Source organism: Microtus pennsylvanicus, chromosome 20, assembly GCF_037038515.1.
Source record: "Microtus pennsylvanicus isolate mMicPen1 chromosome 20, mMicPen1.hap1, whole genome shotgun sequence".
NCBI classification, from domain to species: domain Eukaryota; kingdom Metazoa; phylum Chordata; class Mammalia; order Rodentia; family Cricetidae; genus Microtus; species Microtus pennsylvanicus.
Genome location: NC_134598.1, coordinates 30,216,406 through 30,235,773, shown reverse-complemented (window position 1 = coordinate 30,235,773; position 19,368 = coordinate 30,216,406). Strand labels below are relative to the sequence as shown.

The window sequence follows — 19,368 nt, the reverse complement described above, 5'->3', positions numbered from 1 at the left end:
AGCAATTTTTCAGTAAGACACGAAATGCACACACAGGAATGATGGGCAGCCAAACACGCATGACACACGCATGCACGTGACCGACAGAAAAGCTCTCAGCCTTTTCCAGTCTACTTACTCTTGGTTTAGACACTGTTCTAGCAAGCTTGGCAATCTGGTTTCTCAGTCCACAGCAGCTTATAAGCAGCAAATTAAGGGCCTACTGCAGGAGGCAGGCACACAACACAGCGGCAAAAGTGACAGCTGATTATAGGGGAAGAGAGAGAAACTGTGGAGAGAACAGACACAGCTGAAAAAGCAAGCAGTGTGAGATTAGGCAGCAAAGGGGTGCTTGGCATTTTATGTCTCCGTTGTCCCCGGGAGTGGATGTGTTTATTTTCCACCAGAGCAACTGGTATTCTCAAAGAAAAGGTTAAACTATTTCCTGTACAAGCTAGAATTAAGGGAGAGAAGTACAAAGTAGGTCCCCTTAGTAGACTGTTAAGTTCGGGGATTAAATGGATTTGCTTCCATTCCCTGAAAGATGAAGGGACTCAAGTTAGTCACCGCTGATGAGGACACTGGATGGTCGCGGGACCAGGCATTTTGCCGTCTCTTACCGCCTGTGCTTTTTAATCTAAGCATAGAGAGCACAGACATGTCCCTATAAACAGATGTGAGAAACAAAATCAACCCTTATGCTCGGTCTGGTTGTTGTTCAAGCTTTGTTACTCGCTTTAGCTCAACCAGGCTCAGCTACGTTACACTTCAGCCTCCAGTGTCTGGTTCTTATATCCTTGTTCTAGTTGGGCATAAGAACGATATACTACGATAAGCCAACCAGTGGCTCCCCATATTATTTCTGTTCATTTAGCAGCATGAAACGTGATTCCTGTTTTACATGGTAAGAAAACAGTGGAGTGAAAATGAGATCTCGAGCCATTTCTAATCAATACTCAGTCAAGCTATAGCTTTTTAAATGCACCAGAAGTTGACTTTTCCTATGCTTAATATTCAAGCACTGTGACTTTTATTATATGAATCAGGATATTACTATTTTAGTAAACTGAGATATATATTTGTAACCAGATCTTACTCTTCAGTCTGAAAAGCATTATTTCTTTTTAAATCTCTAAGAAATCAGAAATATCATTTAGCAATTAGGAGAACTTGAGAAAACTTTCCCAACATGATCCTGTGTACTTATGTCCCATGTACGAAAAGCCTGGGATTCAGACTCCAGCTGCTTTCTGCAGTAAAGCCTGGCCCTTGCACTCGTTCCCTCCCTCCCTCCCTCTCTCTCCTGGCCTCTGCTTGCTCTCTCTCTCTCTCTCTGGTTCTCACTGTGCATCCAGTGGTCCCCCTGAATGTGCACCTGGAGTGCTGGCATTACAAGCATGAGTCAGGCCATGCTCTGAAATCTAGATTCTTACCCATTCTTATCAATTTGCTTTACATGTGTGTCTTTTTCCTGACTTGCTCATCATCAGGTCCTAATGAAATGGACCCGGATGCTGCGACTACAGTTAGCTTTAACAAGGGCCTTAGATAACAGACAAGGCTTGCAAGGGATAAAGAAAAATAGCCGAGGATTGCAAATGAAACAACAGTCTGGCCCCAGATCTGCCAGACATCAGAGAAAAAGGCTTTGGGGCATGGCGACGGACCCGGATCACTTACTGTCCTGACGTTCCATCTGTAGACACACAGGGTAAACATTTGGTTTTCACGAGTGACCTAAATGGCATGCAGTTTCCCTCTGAGTTCTAGGTTAGTTCTGATAAAACAAACCTTGGCAATTTCTGTACTAGAAGCTGTCAGAATACGATTCCCAACAAGATTAATCATGCTGTAAAATTTGGAAAACACAATTATAAGTTATCTGCCAAAAAATGTTTTGTTTTTTTTTTCCCACAAGGCTCTTCTGTTCATCGAAAGACAGCTATTAAACCCAGTCAAGAAAAAGCGAGGTAGCCTTAGGAAAACACACGTAAGGGCGTCCACTTGTACCCCATCAGCCTGTCCACACACAAAATGAACTCGTGGCAAGAAGTACCTAAGAAGGATCTTAGACTTTATTGGGCATAAACAGTACCTCGGTCTCATATCAAAGCATCCAAGAATCACAGAGAGCATGGCTTAAAGTCTGCACTAAAAACAGTACTTCTGGTTCATTATGACCCAGGTGCCCACTAAAACAACCAAGGAACACCAATTCAGAATGTTATAAGAGAAAATTACTCAAGAAAATTTCACAGAGAAAAAAGAGCTTTATGTTGGAAATATTTTAAATGATGAAAGAAATATGAAAACTATTATCTAAAAAGAATTTCACTTAACATCACAATGTCCTTCATCATGACTTCAGAAAGCAGTTTGTATGAAACTAAATAAGAGCCTGTGAACAAAACAGATGAGCCTGGAAGATTGGGAATTCTGATTAAACTTCATATTTCAGAGTCTGAAAGCATCAGCCCAGGGAACAGAACACTGATAAAATAGTGTGAACAGGTTTCTGTTAAACTGGTGTGACTGACTCAAAACAGACTAAAAGAATTAAAATGATTAAACTCCAATTTTCCCTGTGTTATAAATTAAAAGAATTCTTAACAAAATTTCCCTAATAACTTCTTTAACTAGGGAATTGGAAACAATAATTTAAGTCAGAAAGTAAGACTGTTATTTAGGAATACAGAAGTCAGTTACAACACAGGAGGCTTCCTTTTTCTTGAGATTTAGCTATTTCCTTGTCCAACTGAAGGTACTGCTCCTGACATGTTAGTAGTGCTAATTATCAGAAAGATGCAAAATCACTAACAGTCCAAAGCCTATTCATATAAAGTAGAAGATTTTCCTCAGGGTAAAACACAGTTACGAAAGCTAAAACAGTGAGACAAACATAAGTAAATTTCCTCACTAAAAGCAGACAGTAAGTTACAGGAATTCCTCCTAGAACAGCAGCATAAATTTAGTTTTTCTTACAGTCCTCCCAAATCATGTCTGCGAACTCGGTAAGTACACAGCAACGACAGGTTCCAGTGACAGAATGTTCCCAAAAATATTGCCGAGAACACAATCTAAGCAGACGAGACTGGAATGTGGACAGCATCGCTGTAAAATGGATTCACCACGAAATACAAAGGGACAAGGACGCTTTCCAAGAAAGCTGACGTGTTTCCTGAGTCTTAGTAAGATAGGCCAGGCTGGAAAACAGTGCCATGACCTACGGAAGCAGAGGCACAGTTGTCTCCAAGTAAACGAGAGAAGGAGCTTTCTGCGGGGCTGGAGAGGGGCCTTTGATGTAGGGACGTTTCTTTGACATCGTTTCTTTGAGCTGCAACAGGGACCCACAACAACAACAACAACAACAACAAAAACTACAAGGGTGTTTCTTAAAATGGCACAGTATTTCCCTTTTGAAGGTGTATGACACCTTAAAATGAGCACACATATGAAAATAAGGAAACATGAAATATGCCACAGCCCAAACACCTTTGAAACTGCTTTAAAGTTCCAAACCCCAGAACACATCAATTGTAGGAATTAAATATTTTTATTCAGAACCTGTATCTTTGTTTTAGGAGTGGTATAAACAAAATAAAATACGAACAACATATTAACATGATCGCTGCAGTTACACACTGCAAGGACACAGCAGAAAGAGCTCGTTCTAATGCTCTGCAAGAGAAGAATCATCTCAGTTACCCTTATGGCAGCAAATTTTGGCAAAAAAATGATAAGTTCATTTCCTATTAAAATACTTAAAGAATTGCCTAGATTATCAGTCGTGCCATAAATAAAACAGCAGTCTATTCAAAAATGCCCTTACCTCCCTCTCCTATCCTTAAAAGACCTGCCTATACAGGTGTCTGCTAATTTCAGGTCAGGTTTCAAAGCAGTGCTTACCCTGTAAATCAACGACTTAGCTTTATATAGAGTAAACACACATTCCCTTCCAGTCTTGAAGCTAAAACACTTGTAGGAGGGCCGACCAGAGATCACTTCATCTCTGTCTTTATTTCTCTCCCACCTCGTTTTCACTTCCTTCAACTGTTGGTTCCTCCTCCTCATCGCCGAAAGTCTGTTCCTGCATGGTGGTGAACGACAGAGACCTGGCAGCCACCTCTGCAGCCAGGCCGGCGGTGAAGGTGAATTCTGGTGACAACTGTAGTCGGGCCAGCCTCTGCTTAATGGAGAGCTGGAGCGAGTCCCTGGGAGTTGGAGGGGCAGCGGCCCCAGCAGCAGCAGCAGCAGCAGCCTGGGGAGACTCGGCCTCGCTCTCACACTGGTAGAACATTCTTTCTTCAGCTCCTCGGGGGAAGGCTTCATTTCCACACGTGTCTTTGTTTTCATCCTCTGGAGGACTGTCACATACAAACTCAGTCCTGTTTCCTTCAGGGTCACGTGGAGAGGGCTCACTACCTTCCTCTTCAGTACCATTCCTATTGACTTTTCCTGTCTCTGAATGCATGGGTGTTTCTGAATTACTTACAGATTCCACTGGGTCTACAGGAGACAAGGATTTCAACACAGCTTCAAAGAACAAAAAGAGGAAAAGAAAAGAAAAGAAAAAAACAACAAAAATAACTAAGGACCCAATGACTTTAAACTCCCAGTAACTTTTTAAAAAGGAACAATAAATAAATAAATGTTCAATAAAACTTTCTAGCAAAATAAATGTAAGGCTGTAAAATGGGGAATGTCATGACATAAAATGAGACAAAGGCAGTGGTCCTCCAAGCACGGCCCTGGAATCAGCAGGCCCATCTATCCTGGAGGAAGCTGCTGGAAACAGACCCTAGAGTCTGATCACAGGCAGGGATCTGGACACGGGCCGGGGCGGGCAAGTTTACAAGCCGCCCACTTGATTCTGATGTACACTAAAGCTTGGGGACACTGTTATTAAAGGGGTACACCGTGTGGTTTTCGCCACACAGATAGAAAGCCTAGCGTGACCCAGACAACAGCAGCTTCATCACACGTATGTCCACAAGGTAAACAGCATGGGAAAGTGTAACAGAGAATCCAACTTACTTGTCCGCCACCTAACAGAACCTGAAGGGAAGTGGTCTACATTTCGTTGTGCTACGGAGAACACAGATGAAATAAATCTGCATTCAAGATCAACTACCAAAGTATAATACATAAATATCATGTAGATCCATACAGTAGACGTTGTCCTTGCAAGAAAAATGAAAGTTTAGTTAGCCCCTCTTGGTGTTAGTAGGCAGTGGGTTGCTGGCTAGGCAGTCTCTCCCAGCACGAGGGTTAGTACGATACAATCTATTATGAAGCATGGCGGAAGGAAAAAGTGCATCCTGAAGATCTGGCGTATGTTTAAAAAGCACTTGTGTAAAACGTGTCCATTTCCAAGAAACATCCCTACGCTGCAGTCACTCCACTAGGGAGGCAGCAGCAACAGACACATGGCCACAGCAGGTTCCAGAGCAGGCTTTCCCTCTCTAACTCCATTCGGACTTTACCCCTGTAGGCAGAGATGAGAACAACTCTGGAAGACACACTGAAACTTTCCGTGGGAAGGCATTTTCTGGCATCAGTAGAGTTTACTTATTTTCACCGACTATACAGCATTATTGCTTTTCAAATACAAATGGAATCAGACGCTTGTTTCTGTAAATGAGACACATTTCTCTCATCTGCCCACAATGTCATTTTACAGCTAAATACTATGAAGGAAACACTGGCAGTCACAAAAGACACAAGCGTATAGGTAATACTATCCCCAGCATTTCTGCACACTCTTGTTCATTAGTCGGCTAGGTCTTCACAAGTGGACCATGTTTCAAGCCATGATGGCTGCTAACTGAATGCGGGAGGCAGAGTATGTGGAGGGAAGGGTCAGCTGAGGACAGTGTCCGAATGGAAGTCTCTAGAAGAGTAGATATGTTTTGTCTGCTGATCTATGTGCTACACACAGCAGTAAATAGTGTCGGGGTCTGACAGGTACTCGGTAACAACTTGTAGCAAAGTTTGCTGACTGAATACTGTTGGAGAATAAAAGCTAGAAAAAAAGGACTGAAATTTAGAGACTGAAAACCCTGAACACAGAAACTGGCCATGTCTCTCTAACTCATGAGCAAGCTGATTCTAGAAGTCCGCTATGCTTCTGGAATGGCCACCATTGCTCCGCTCTTACGCTCAAGCCTTCCTCTACACCCCAGCTACATGTCTCTCTGGGGTGAAAGTCTATGGTGGCCGCCGAGGTGGGGCAGTGGGGGGGGTCACAGAGGAAGCACTCGGAGAGGACAGCTTGGTGAGAAGACCGACTTGGTCAGAGACCAGCATCCATTTTCTTCGCGAGTGTAAGCAGCAAGTCTGTGGGACTATCTAATTAGATAACTAAGTTGAGAAGGGCACCTTTATTAGAAACACTGGGAAACACAAGTGGACATGGTGGATTCTTATGCTGGAAAGGCGAATATAATAAGAAAGGTGGAACTATTGTAGTTTTGAGACAGAATTAATGAGCTGTTTGAGTCTGAACAAAGTCTGGAATATGTTACAGGAATGCTTAGGGGATAAAGATACTGAAATTGGGGTCAGCTAAGGGGCTTTTCTAATGGACAAGCATGATCTAGTGGGGATTTAGGTTCTGAAGGGAGCCAATGGGACACAAAGAATTTTGAAACCAACAAGTGTAGACTGGGCCAGAGAGAAGGTGAGGGTTCACAAGAGAAGACTGGAGAACCCCATGAGCTTTGCAGACTAGAGGATCTATGCACTTCCAGTGAGGAAGGGAAAGGCAGGCGACTGGATCTGAGGGTCCACAAAGACACTCTAAAATGGACGGAAGGCCCATTCTACCTTCTTCTAAAATCCACAGGGATTAACTCAACTGAGGATAAACTCAGTTGACACTGCCAATAGCAAGTTTCTCTTCATTCCTTCATTTGCCTCCCATGAAGCACGACTGAAGAAAAAAGTGAGAGCAACATGAAGAAGGTTAAGGCCAGCCAACAACATCCAGACTTGACTTAGGGAGTCAGTAACACCAATACCTCCTCTGCTTCCAACTACTGAAGAAACTTAACCCAAGTGGCCAATGGGCCTTCATCTTTATGCATTTTCAGCATTAAACAGTTATTAATGGTGGGTCTTACTGAAATACTTTAAATAGAGAACAGAGCTTAGAATATCAAATTTATTACTTTCTTTTATCTGTCCCTCCTACTCCTCAAAGGGTCTTGCTATGTAGCTTAGGTAGCACAAACTTGCAGCACCAGCTGGCCTCAAACTCAAGATCCTCCTTGCTGGGATTACAGTGACATCTTGGTTAGCTCAATATATTCAATTTGATGCCCACTATGAAAGAAATCTATCAAATAACTAAGTAACTGACAAAAAGGTGTAACTTCATAGTCTCAGTGTCAGTATAAGACATTCTTTTATGGATCAGATCGCTTTTGCTTCTATGTAAGAGTACTACACTAACTGGCTGATGCAGAGTTCTACACTAAGACAGCACTCATGATTCAGAAAGAAAGGACTCCTGTCATTGAAATAACCTGGACTCTGAAGTCGGAACTTACCGTGGTCACTAAACAGAAGCTGCTTCCACTTTTGCCTTTCTGCCTCTGACGCCTTGAATCCGAGCACAGACTTCAGCTCCTGCAGCACCCTCCTGGACTCTTCCTGCTCCCGCTTCTGCCTCTCTTTGTCCTCCGGGGTCAGGTGGTACAAATCCTCCTTCCGGAACTCACTTTCTAGGTCTATGTCATCCACATATGCTTCTAGCTCCTGAAAATGGACCAAAGACAAAGGACTTCGGGCACACAGGATTCACTACTTGCAGCTATGCATTTTGGAGGACTTTCTCTAGGGACAATCATTATGGCAGTTGGAGAGGAAGGAAGGCAACAAACTTATCCACTGATAAATTAAAATCTTCCCAAAGCCTAACAGTGGATGCTACAAAGGGTTCTAGAGAGAGAGTTAACACCGTCAATGGCTATTTTCTACTCTGAGCCGACAAACCATATTCAAGGCACTAAGAGCTGATATTCTGATGTAAGTTTACATGACACTATAGTCCTAACCTCATTAGAAGCAGAAACACAGCAATTTATCTCATAGTACCCATGTCATCTAAAATAAAAGTAGGCAAATTGTTTGTGGACCTCGACTTCAGGGGGAACCAACGCCGCTCACCCTTACCTGCTCCTCAGGGATGGGGTCTCTGTCCTCGATGTGCAGAGTAGGCTGTATCAAGGGCGCTGCAGTGCAGTGTGGGTTTTCACACGCTATTTCAGGCTTGCCTTTAAGAAGAGGGTGGGGGCAGAATGAAGATGAGCAGCAGGCCCTCAGAAACGAATGAACATCTAACGATATGACGACCTTGGCACCAACACCTTGTTGGGTTCCTAGACCAACTTTCCGTTTTCCCCGATTTTCTTATTTTGAGGTAGGGTCTTCCCAGGAGCCCAGGTTAGTCTTAAACTAATGATCTTGTATCTTAGGTTCATGAGTGTTAGATTTTTGATGTGTACGTCCATACCTGGCTACCAAATTATTCTGGTTAAAATATCTTATTTGTGAAGATTAAAGACACCAAAGTTAATAGTAACAGCAGTATATTTAACATATGGCTTTAAGTTAAGCTTTGAAAAATGGCCATAGTATCAGTCACATGCTTGAGGACGCACAAATGCCCAACTTGCACGAAATATTTTGTTCACAGTGTTGGGAGGGCTTTAAAATAGATCATTATTCTTTCTCATAAAAAAAAAAAGAACACAGGGAGTGGTGGTGCACCCCTTTATCTCAGCACTTGGGAGGCAGAGGCAGGTGGATCCCCATGTTTGAGCTAGCCAGGTGTACAGATTGAGTTCCAGGACAGCCAGGGCTACAGAGAAACCCTGTCTCAAAAAACAAACAAAAAATAATAAAAGAAAACAAAGATCGATCTTATGTTATTTTTATTTTCCATTATTTTAACTCAGAATTGGAAATGAGTTACACAAGTAAATATTTTCATGGGTTCACCCAAGCTGAGTTTAGCTTTAATTAACTGAATTTCATTTTGCTATATAATCACGTGATTACATATTTATATATAATTATACTTTTCATCATTATATACTTAAAAAGAAGTGGCATACTCCTGTAAAACCAGAGGTGGAGGCTGAAGGATTAGGAGTTCAAGGTCATCTCCAGCTACGTTGGTGAATTCAAGGACAGCTACAAGAGACCCTGCTTGAAACCACATCCAGCCAAAGCCATTCCTTTTGTTTTTTTGAGACAAGGTCTCACGATGGAGTCTTGGCTGTCCTGTCCTGGAGCTCACTATGTATACCAGGCTGGCCTCAAACTCAGAGATCTGCCTGCTCCTGCCCTAAGTGCTGAAATTAAAGCTGTGTGCCAACATACCTGGCTTAAACCAGTTCTTTTTTTTGGGGTGGTGGGGAGTTGGAAACAGGGTTTCTCTGTGTAGCATTGGAGCCTGCCCCAGTACTCATTCTGTAGCTCCGGCTAGCCTCAAAAGAAGATCCGTCTGCTCTGCCAAGTGCTGGGATTAAAGGTGTGCGCCCCCACTGCCCAGCCAGTTCCTTTATTACTCAACCTGTAAGAGTTTCTGGAAGTTCTGATAGTAGAAACGCTGTCGACATTTCTCTGTTCATTTCAGTTTTTTAAAAGGAGACATGATGCCCTGAACATTTAAATCATTGTGTATTTTATATTGAAATAGGAGTCAAGACTTTGGATTCATTTTGTGTTTGTGTGTGATGTCAACAGACAGGCCACAGAAGAGAAGCCCAGCAGAATGAACAAGCACAAGCTGAAAGGAATCCACCTTTTTTCTCTGTATTCCTCCGCAGCAGTTTATCCACTTGGGAGATGGCTTCCTCCCAGCAACTGTTGCTGGCCTGCACGTGGGGCTCAATCATCTTCAGCTTCTGCTCCAGTACCGGATAGGCCTCTGACAGCAGCTCTTGTGTCTCTTTAGTGCAAACAAGCTTCTCAAGCTCATCTTCAAGAATTATTACTCTGTGCAACACAGGAAAACAGAAACATTTTTAAAGCATGAAGTGGAAATTTTACCATTTAAGAGGACTATTTTAAGAATCAAGCCCATAAAATCGAACAGTTCTAGAGACAGATAAAGTTGTTCAACAGTGTGTGCATTTGCTACCACTCCACTGCAGGCTTACAGATGATGGAGTGGGGCTGAGATGTAGCTCAGTGACAGAGCACGTGGTCGGCAACCTAAACACCCTTCCCCCAAGAAAGGAATGAAAATCTCTACGGAGTAGTGTGTGATACAGTCCACAAGTATTTCTTACACACATACGAGACAATTTCTGATCTGAAAGAATAAATTAAGTCCATCTCCGAGTTTTAAGAATTAACAACAGGAAAATTATATACACCTATATATGTTGAAATTATATATATTTAAACTCATATATATTAATATTTTAAATATATGTTTAAAATTATTTGTAGACTTCTTACAAGCTCTTACAGCTTATATCACGGGGCTGGAGAGATGGCTCAGTGGTTAACAGTACTAGTGGCTTACACCCATTTGGGGCAGCGCATAACCATTTGTAACTACAGCTCTAGCGTATGCAATGCCCTCTTCTGGCCTCTGTTGGCACCTGCACAGACATATGCATAAATAATAAATCTTTTTTTTTGTTTTTTTTTTTTGAGATAGGGTTTTTCTATTGCGCTCTCTCTCTCTCTCTCTCTCTCTCTCTCTCTCTCTCTCTCTCTCTCTCTCTGTGTGTGTGTGTGTGTATTCATTCTTTTGGCTCTAGTGAACCCTTTCTCATACACTTGCATAATCTAACCTCTGCTCCCACACAGGTAGAAATGGCCTTATTGTTCACGTCGCTATCTTAGGGTAGAATGGATAGGTCACTGGGATGCTCCCACCTCAGCTTCTTCCCTTCTCCTAGCCTATCTTTCCTATGTCTCCTATCAAGCTCTCAAAGGCCTTGGACTGAGGCAAAGCTCATCTTCTCACATGCTTTTCTACTTCCAGGTCTGCGTCTATCTTTGTCTATCTTGTCTCCCTTCATCCCTCTTAAGCTTTTAGTTTGTGGAGTAGTCCAGGCCTTTGGGCCCACTTTAGCTCACATGTGATTTATGCATTTTCCCTTCGACTTCTTGACTGATAAGTCTACCAACTGCAATCTTATCACTTCAGTAAATCCCAGCGACCTTCCTCCTTGACTGCCAGCGCAGCCTGACCACCCATTAGCTCCAGCCCTACACTATGGAAATTTCACATTTGTGGGAGAAATTCAGCAGGAATGACTACATTCAGATGTACTTTCATCAAGTCTTTCTTTTCCTTTTCTTTTTTGAGACAGGGTCTCTCTCTGTAGACCAGGCTGGCCTCGAACTCACAGAGATCCACCTGCCTCTGCCTCCCGAGTGCTGGGATTAAAGGCACCCATCACCAGGCTTGGCTTATTAAATTTTTAAAATGTGAAAATTTCCATTTAGAAACAGATGAGAAAAATAGTTAGAATTGATAAAAGTACACCAAAGCAGACTATAAACATCTGGAAACTATAGCTGAATGGCAATATTATGTAAAGTAGAAGATAAACAAATACAAAAATATGGACACTACCCTTTACTGAGGCCCAAAAGTCTATTCTGTGCTATAGAAATACTTCGAAACGTGCTGTGATGTATTGAGAAAGTAGTGAAGTATGACCCTTTACATAGTGATGCCTCTCATGCATACTGCTCCAGACTGTGGGTTCCAGTTTAAAGTCCCACCTTACGAGGGTTAAAAAGATGCTCACTTTTGATAATTCTCTCCACTTTATCTCTCAACAAGGAGCGTCTGCTTTCTGCTGAAACCAGGCAAAGGGAAAACTACAAATGATTCTCTTAAACCACAGTGCTTCTAAATCGTTGTCTCCCTGGGACCACACCCACAAACCTTCCTTCATGCTTCACTGTGTTTCTTCTTTCTAATGAGGACACAAGAAACAGCCAAAAGGGGATGAAAACATTGGCGTATCCCGGCGGTGTTTCCTTACCGAGTTTCTACACTTACTCATTCAGCAATGCTTTCAGGTGGAGCTGTAAGCTGCGCACTGCCGTGTGAACGTTATTCAGTTCTCTCGACTTTGGCTGGGTTTTGGTTGAACGCTGGGGTACTGACTGATGCTGAGTTTCAAAGTACCGGAAGAACTCATAGCTGCGCTTCAGCTCCTCCAAGCAGGCAGAATGAGCGTGAGGTAGACCTTGAGTCACGTCAGACAGAACTCGGTGAGGCAGGAGTGCCTCAGTAAGTAGGGGCCCTGAGGGCGAATTGGCTGTAGAAAGCAACAGGGCTAAGCGCCTGAAGAACTCTGAACTCTGTGCCACCCAGAGCTGGAACAAAACCTGAAAGGGAAAGAGAGACAGAAGGGGGTGGGGGAAGGAGAGCAAGAACACACTGATCAATACAAATATCGTCAATATTCAAACCACAAACTTATTTACCTTCCAACTTCTAACTTTTCACATTATCCTAAATAACCCCCCACCATTATCCTAAATGACGACTAAACTGAACCCGAATGAGTTCTGGGATTAGCCAAGGATGCTATCTGGAATTATGTAGGATTCAGGATTCTAATACAGAAGCCAACACCTATATGTAATTTAGCACAGTTCTACCCTAGAGAGAAATGATCTAAGAATGGATGGAGGGCTGGAGAGATGGCTCAGTGCTCTTCCAGAGGATCTGGGTTTGATTCCTACCACCCACAGCTGTCTCACAAATGCTTGTAACTGCGGCTGCAGAGGAACGGGACACCTCTGGCTTCATGTGGAATCCAGACAGATAATTAAAAACAATAAAGTGAAGTTGGCTATGGTAGCGCACACCTATAATCCCAGCACTCAGGAGGCAGAGGTGGGTGGATCTGTTGAGTTTGAGGCCAGCCTGGTCTACATGGTGAATCTCAGAAGCCAGGGATATATACAGATAGACCCTGCCTCAAAAATTTATTGAAAATGAATTTTCCTTTTCAAAACCTTCCAGGCTGGTGAGACGGCTTAGCATCTCCACTGCTCACGTGATACAAGGAGAGGACTCCAGCCAGTTGCCCTCTGACCTCCACAGGAACGTTGTGGTATGTGTGCATCCATACACATACACTGAGAATTGGAGGTTAAAGAGCTCAACAGTTAGCAGCATTTGTTGCCAGGATAACGGTATACTGTCAACACCTGTATGTGAGCTCTCTGAATCATCACCAATAACAATTCCTATTAGCTTCTCATATCCTTTGCAAAATGACTTACTATTCCTTTCTTTTTTCTTTTTATTTTTTGTTGGAGTTTTATTTTATGTGCATTAGTTTTTGACTAGCATGTATGCCTGTGTGAGCATGCTGGATCCTCTGGAACTGGAGTAACAGACAGTTGTGAGCTGCCATATGGGAGCTGGGAATTGAACCCGGGTCCTCTGGAAGAGCAGCAGGCTCTTAACTACGAAGCCATCTCTCCAGTCCCAACGCAGTATTTCTACTTGTATTTCTTGCAATAGTATTATTAAAAATTCTATTGCATTGAATGGTTTTGCACTTCTGTTCTGTGAATTACCAGTCCATAGGTTCTGTACACTGCATTTTCTTATTTGCATTTGCAGTGCTGGGGATGGAACCAAGGCCCTCATGCATGTTAGGCAAGCAATCGACTGCTGAGATAAACTCCTACCCTTCTAAGTTTTAGTTACCTTATAATTCTTTATACAGAAAGAATTCAAATTATCATAGTTTTTACTTTATTGTACTTCAGATATATAGTATTTGAAGAAGAAATTTAATTTTTATATTGTCAATTATATTCTTTCATGAGGCTGTTTTAGTGAAAAAATTCTTTTTTAAAGTATGAAGAAAAAATTGGGGGAATTTTATAAAGGGCTATACACCCCCCCACCCCACATACACCGCTTTGCCCAGGTTTGTTGAAATAAGCTCATGCGGGCTTCCTATCAAGTAATTCACTTATTTCTAAACAAACTCTACGGCATTCTTAAGAGCACTGACACCAAAATACAAAGGTCTCTTCATCCGATCTGTGTGCTCTCTCAGCTCTCAGTGTCATAATATAGAAAGCACCGGAAACACAGCATCTAGGAACGCAGAGGGAAACAGGACGTGCGCACTCCCCAGTCCTCCATTCTAAATGGGTTACCTTCAAGGCCGGCAAGCTGAAGCCATCTGTCAAGTTACGAGCTTCCTCTTCTGATATCTGCTCTTCACTGAGGCCGAGGCCCAGCTCTTTAAAAGGTACCACACAGATGTAGTTGGTAACATTGTCACTCTCAGAGTTCAGGGGGTAGGTTAAATTAGGTTAAGGCAATCAACAACACCTCTTCATTAACACATAGTCAAAAATATCCAAAACTATATTTACTAATTTTATTCTGAACCTAGACTGAAGAGTTTCACCAGTTGTTTTAAAGAAATTAATTATAGAAAGAAATTAATTATAGGAGCTAACATATTGATATAATACTCAGGTATCTTACAGGGTACTTTGAATAAGCTTTTTGTGTTTGTTTGTTTGTTTAAATAGTTCAAAATAGGCAGGCAGCACTCTAGTTACTAACCAGCTTGCTGCCCTCTTCTCTGTATTCCATAAACCTCTTGCTATTCTGTAAGAAATAAAAACAACTTGTTCAGCCCTTCAAAACTGCTAAAATGCTGTTATTTTTGACACCTTCCTTCTAAAGCCGAATTTGTCCTTTATTGTGTCGTGGCTCGGGCCCTCACAGTGAAGTCTTCTCTTTGCCCTTCTAATCCACACCAGCCATCATTAGCTCAGCATGTCCTCACCAGCCTGCTCTGGCTTGTTACATACACACTGTCCCATTTTGTTATCTTACTCATGGATGTATCAGTATCAGTTAAATTATTTTCCCTCTTTAATTGCTTTTCTATAATATTATACCTGTACATAAAAAATCCTGTACTTGCATTTATTTCTCCTGAATTTATTCCTGCGTCATACATTTTGTTTGTCTCTCCAGTTCTTCTGGGCTATCTTTTTCTCCTGTGCAACCTCCTTTTCTGGCTTTGAACAACTTGGGCCTTTTCGGTGAGAATCGCCTCAGTGTGGCAGGAGAGCTCACTCATGACTGAATCTACTATGAACTCTTAACACGGACAGCTATCTCATCTTGGGTGCTGTTCATCTAGACGTGGTCAAAGACTAGACAATCTGGACCAAACCCTCAAGTTCAACATTACTTTTGGCAACTTTAAGCACAGAAAGCAAAACTCCAGCATGCTTTTCAGGTCAATGGCCTTGTGTCTAGCCACACTGTTTGGCCGGGGCACACCTACTGACTCTACCGTTACACCACCGGACTGGCACACATGGAGTCCTTGAAGTGACATCATTCATCTACTTTTCAGCTATGCATACCCTTGATGGCCTGGGCGGTTTCGCAGATGCTCTTAAAGTGAACACCAGGGTCTATAACTTCGATCTGTATAGGTTTGGAGGGTGCCTTAAGATCAAAAGAATAGTAAATCATTTCACAGGTCTGTTACAGAAAGTCCCATGGAATTTTTTTACACTTATTTCTTTTTTAAAGATCACAGTTGGGGTGTAGGAGTGATGTGGAAGTCAGCAGACTCCAGAGCTGGGTGTCCTGAGTTCAGAAGGCGGCTCTATCATTCTTTACTGCACGGTGACTGTGAATTTAAGATAGGTTTTTTCCTAATCCAGGGCTCTGGAAACGCCGTTAGCCTCATACGGAGACAGGAAAGGATATTTTTTCAGCATGTACAGGGTAGCTAGCCTTGCGGCCTGGAAGTTGGCTCTCACAGTCCTGTAGACGGCTTTCCGAAGGCCGATGAGATGCTGGCTGGGATGCTGTCCAGCTTTATTAAATGAGCAAGCAGCACTGACCCTGTCAAGCAAACTTGAAAAGTAAAATGTGATACAACTGTACAGGTGTCCTAAAGTTTGTGTTTCCTAAATCCATATTCTATTAAACTTAGAGAAAAATTCTTTCTTAAAATTATTCTAAGTATCTCAAATCAAGTGTTGCCTCCTTTTTCTTGATACATTACAAACCACTAAAATACACAAACAAAAAAACAACTGAAAATTTAAAAGTTCACAGAATATTTAGTCAAATATAGAGAACATGAATTTTAATTGACATAGACTAGAGGTGAGGACCATTTCTGTAAGAATTTATGGCTTTCTACATAAAGATAAAATACACTACAGTAGAACTACTTTACAGTTTCAAAACCCCACATCTACAGGTTCTATGAAGGGCTTAGTTATCAACCCTTTCTCATGCTTAATATGCATCTACATTAAGTTCACTGATCACTTCTTTGGTCACGTGTACAGAGCACTTAACTACCATACATAAATCCACCTGTACGTCCATAAAAGTAGGCAGAATTACTTACCCACCTGCTGCCACTGGCACTTACCTACTCACAAGCAAGTAGGGGAGGCAGAAAGGCAACAGGACCAGTGGCCAACAGGGGAAGGCAAGCAGAAAGGCAAAGGAAGGATTACGATGCGGCAAGCCAGCTGCTCTCGAGCTCTCATATTCACGGCTTTCCCTAGGCCAATGGAAAGCATTTGCAGCACCGACAAGAAATGCGGTACTTCATGACTGAGAGTAAGCTGGGCTACTATGATCAGTAACCTCCTCCAATGGCAAGACACAACATCAGCATTTGTAAACCTTCTTCATAAACCCACAAATCTACAGTACAGACATTGAACTAGAATGTTGAAAATGTAAAATATATGCACAAAGATGGACAGACTTAATTTTAAGTAAGGGAACACAGGAAAGAAAGGCCAAATTCGTTGCTAGAAGGAAACACTGAGGCAGAAACAAACCATGAAGCATTAGGGCTTGGGCTTTGCTGAATCCATTTTACAGATGGAAATATTTCTAAGACACCGTGAGGCAAGGTCGCTTGCCACTTTTCAGCCCAGTGTCCAGTTAGATGGAAACAATGAAATGACTTCTTCCAACACTTCTCTTTACCCACCTGTCACCTGATGGCACAAAGGCATGACCGGGGTGGGGAGCCATGCTTAATGGCTCACTTTACCTTTTCATGTTAAGTCCATGGAACAGATATGGGTAAAAGTCAGAAAACTGACAAGTCATAGCACCTTGCACACACGTGTGTCTAAGCACTGGTTGGGCACATAGCCACTTACCACTCAGGCCTCTCCAGAAAACGCTGTTATGTTGACAATGAGAAGGAGTTACTACTTAATTTAGGCATGACTGTTTTTGCTATTGACTGGCAAGAACTGAACCTAACCTAGCGGAAGGACAAAATCAACATGCACAGGACTGTCAGGCTGTGCACCGAGCACAGAAGGCATGAGGAGCGCAGGGCGTGAAGACCATGGTGACCCCACAACTGTCCAGATAGAGCCTTTAGGGCCAGATGAAGTATTAGCCTAGAGCACAGTGAACAACGCAGAGGCTACAAAAGGTGTCTCTCTCCTGAATTTTACTGTCTCCCAATCTCAACTAAGTTAAAGCAATTATTGTTCACTGCAGACTGACTTTTCCTAACTATAAATGGCAAGAGAAAAATGTTATATAGTGGAAAGGGGAAAAGAGAGGTGACGGGATGGCAATATGATTATATATATGTATGAAAATGTCACAATGAAACTCACTGTATGATATGTGCTAATTAAAACATTTAAAACCTACATAAATTATTGAACATACTATAGTCTATCCCTAACTGTCATTTGTGAGCATTTTGTAGGTAGCCTAGTGTATTGGAAATGGGCTTCTGAAGTCAGATAAGATGGATATGGATAATCGCTCTATGAATACCTCTAGTTGTATGGGAAACTGATTAGCACAGCACATGGAACATAGCTGCCCTGTGTGCGCTAAGCGATGTAGGCACTTGTCTATGTAGATAGAGATGCCAGGGTACTCGGGAGGCCAGGGTCCTGCTGAGACGGTTCTATTATGAATCCCAGTAAGCCTCAGCAATGCCCCCGTCCCCACTCCCCTGCGGCACCTGCAGTGACAGCTACACCATGCCGGGTTTTTAACAGAGGTGCTGGGAATGTGAACTCAAGCCCTTATGCTTACGCAAATGTTCTTACCTGCTGAGCCATCGCCCTAGTCCTGCAATTCTCCTTTTAGTAAGCTCCAGCACGTCCTGGAGCATAAGCATGGACGGCTTGACTGCTAACCGGTCAGTTTCTCATGGGAACATGCAGCATCGTTATTAACAGGAGACTCTGAAAGGTCTAGGGCTTCAGCAGCTGCTGGTGGTTACCCAGGAAGTGTTACTAACATAGGTTAGATTTTAATGTGAAATCACTTCAGATACGTCTGCCATCTGAACTGGGCAATGAGGCTTCTGGTAGGGAGTAAGGAAGCACACATCTCCTGGGTCGCCACGGCACATGCAGTCCAGGGTTAAATGCTGCCACTGTCTCACCCAGTCACACAGTAACAGGCCAGAGCCACTATGGTTCTCAAAACATTTTCCACACAACAAAGCCCTACTACACATCCATCTAGCATATAATGACTTTGTCCCTTTATTAACAGACTACATGGACTTCCTCTGCCATAACTGTAATGTAGAAATAAAAACAAGATATTCTCCTTAAAGTATATAGCAGAATAGAATCATTTAAAAAATAAAGTGAGAAATGAACTCACAGAGTAAATCCCCTGGAAATGACTTCGGTTTCTTGAATAAGACGCAGGGACTTTCTCACAAGGTTAGTGAAGGCTCGGCTATTTGCTGCCATGTCTTCCAAACGGGCCCTATATTTTCTCAGAGTCATTTGCAGTTTGGCTGTCCTCCATAGTTTCAAAGCCCGTGTGATCACGTAAAGAAACAGAATTATTCCCCATACCATCCAGGAAGACACAATCCACCACGTGGGAAGCATAATGAGCAAACTAATGAAGGCAAGCAGCAGCGAGGCATCCCTGCGAACACAGAAGCCAAGAAGACGCTGTCAGACGACAGAGAGGTCGGCTACTTGAGCTGGTAGAAATAATGACAGATTTCAGTTTACTAAAACAAAATGCTAGCATCTTTATGAAGCAATACTTTAAAAATGTGGCACACATAGGGTGATGTGGAATAGTTTTCAACATTGAGCATGTCGGCTAATGCCGCCCAGGTATTAAAATCTGGCTGGTGAATTTAGGTAAAGGGCACTCGTGAGAAGTGTAGTTTACAACTGGTTTAAAAAATATGGCATTTAAGGCCGGGCGGTGGTGGTACACGCCTTTAATCCCAGCACTCGGGAGGCAGAGGCATGCGGCTCTCTGTGAGTTCGAGGCCAGCCTGGTCTACAAGAGCTAGTTCCAGGACAGGAACCAAAAGCTATGGAGAAACCCTGTCTCGAAAAATCCCA

At 42.6% G+C, this 19,368-nt stretch overlaps 1 protein-coding gene across 5 annotated transcripts in view; it reads right to left on the bottom strand.

Moving 5' to 3' along the window:
• Nucleotides 1-3,513: 3,513 nt before the first annotated feature.
• Vezt (vezatin, adherens junctions transmembrane protein) overlaps nucleotides 3,514-19,368 on the bottom strand; it is a 48,755-nt gene continuing 32,900 nt past the window's right edge. For 2 of the 5 annotated variants that reach the window (XM_075954057.1, XM_075954060.1), the window contains exons 5-12: nucleotides 18,659-18,934; nucleotides 15,740-15,877; nucleotides 14,152-14,299; nucleotides 12,020-12,351; nucleotides 9,791-9,984; nucleotides 8,155-8,255; nucleotides 7,530-7,737; nucleotides 3,514-4,512 (exon numbers count right to left, since the gene is read on the bottom strand). In XM_075954057.1, the coding sequence (XP_075810172.1) occupies nucleotides 3,995-4,512; nucleotides 7,530-7,737; nucleotides 8,155-8,255; nucleotides 9,791-9,984; nucleotides 12,020-12,351; nucleotides 14,152-14,299; nucleotides 15,740-15,877; nucleotides 18,659-18,934 (1,915 nt within the window). In that variant the 3' untranslated portion in view covers nucleotides 3,514-3,994. Of the gene's footprint in view, nucleotides 5,465-7,529; nucleotides 7,738-8,154; nucleotides 8,256-9,790; nucleotides 9,985-12,019; nucleotides 12,352-14,151; nucleotides 14,300-15,739; nucleotides 15,890-18,658; nucleotides 18,935-19,368 lie in introns of all 5 variants that reach the window. The other 3 variants (XM_075954058.1, XM_075954056.1, XM_075954059.1) reach the window with 3 other exon arrangements.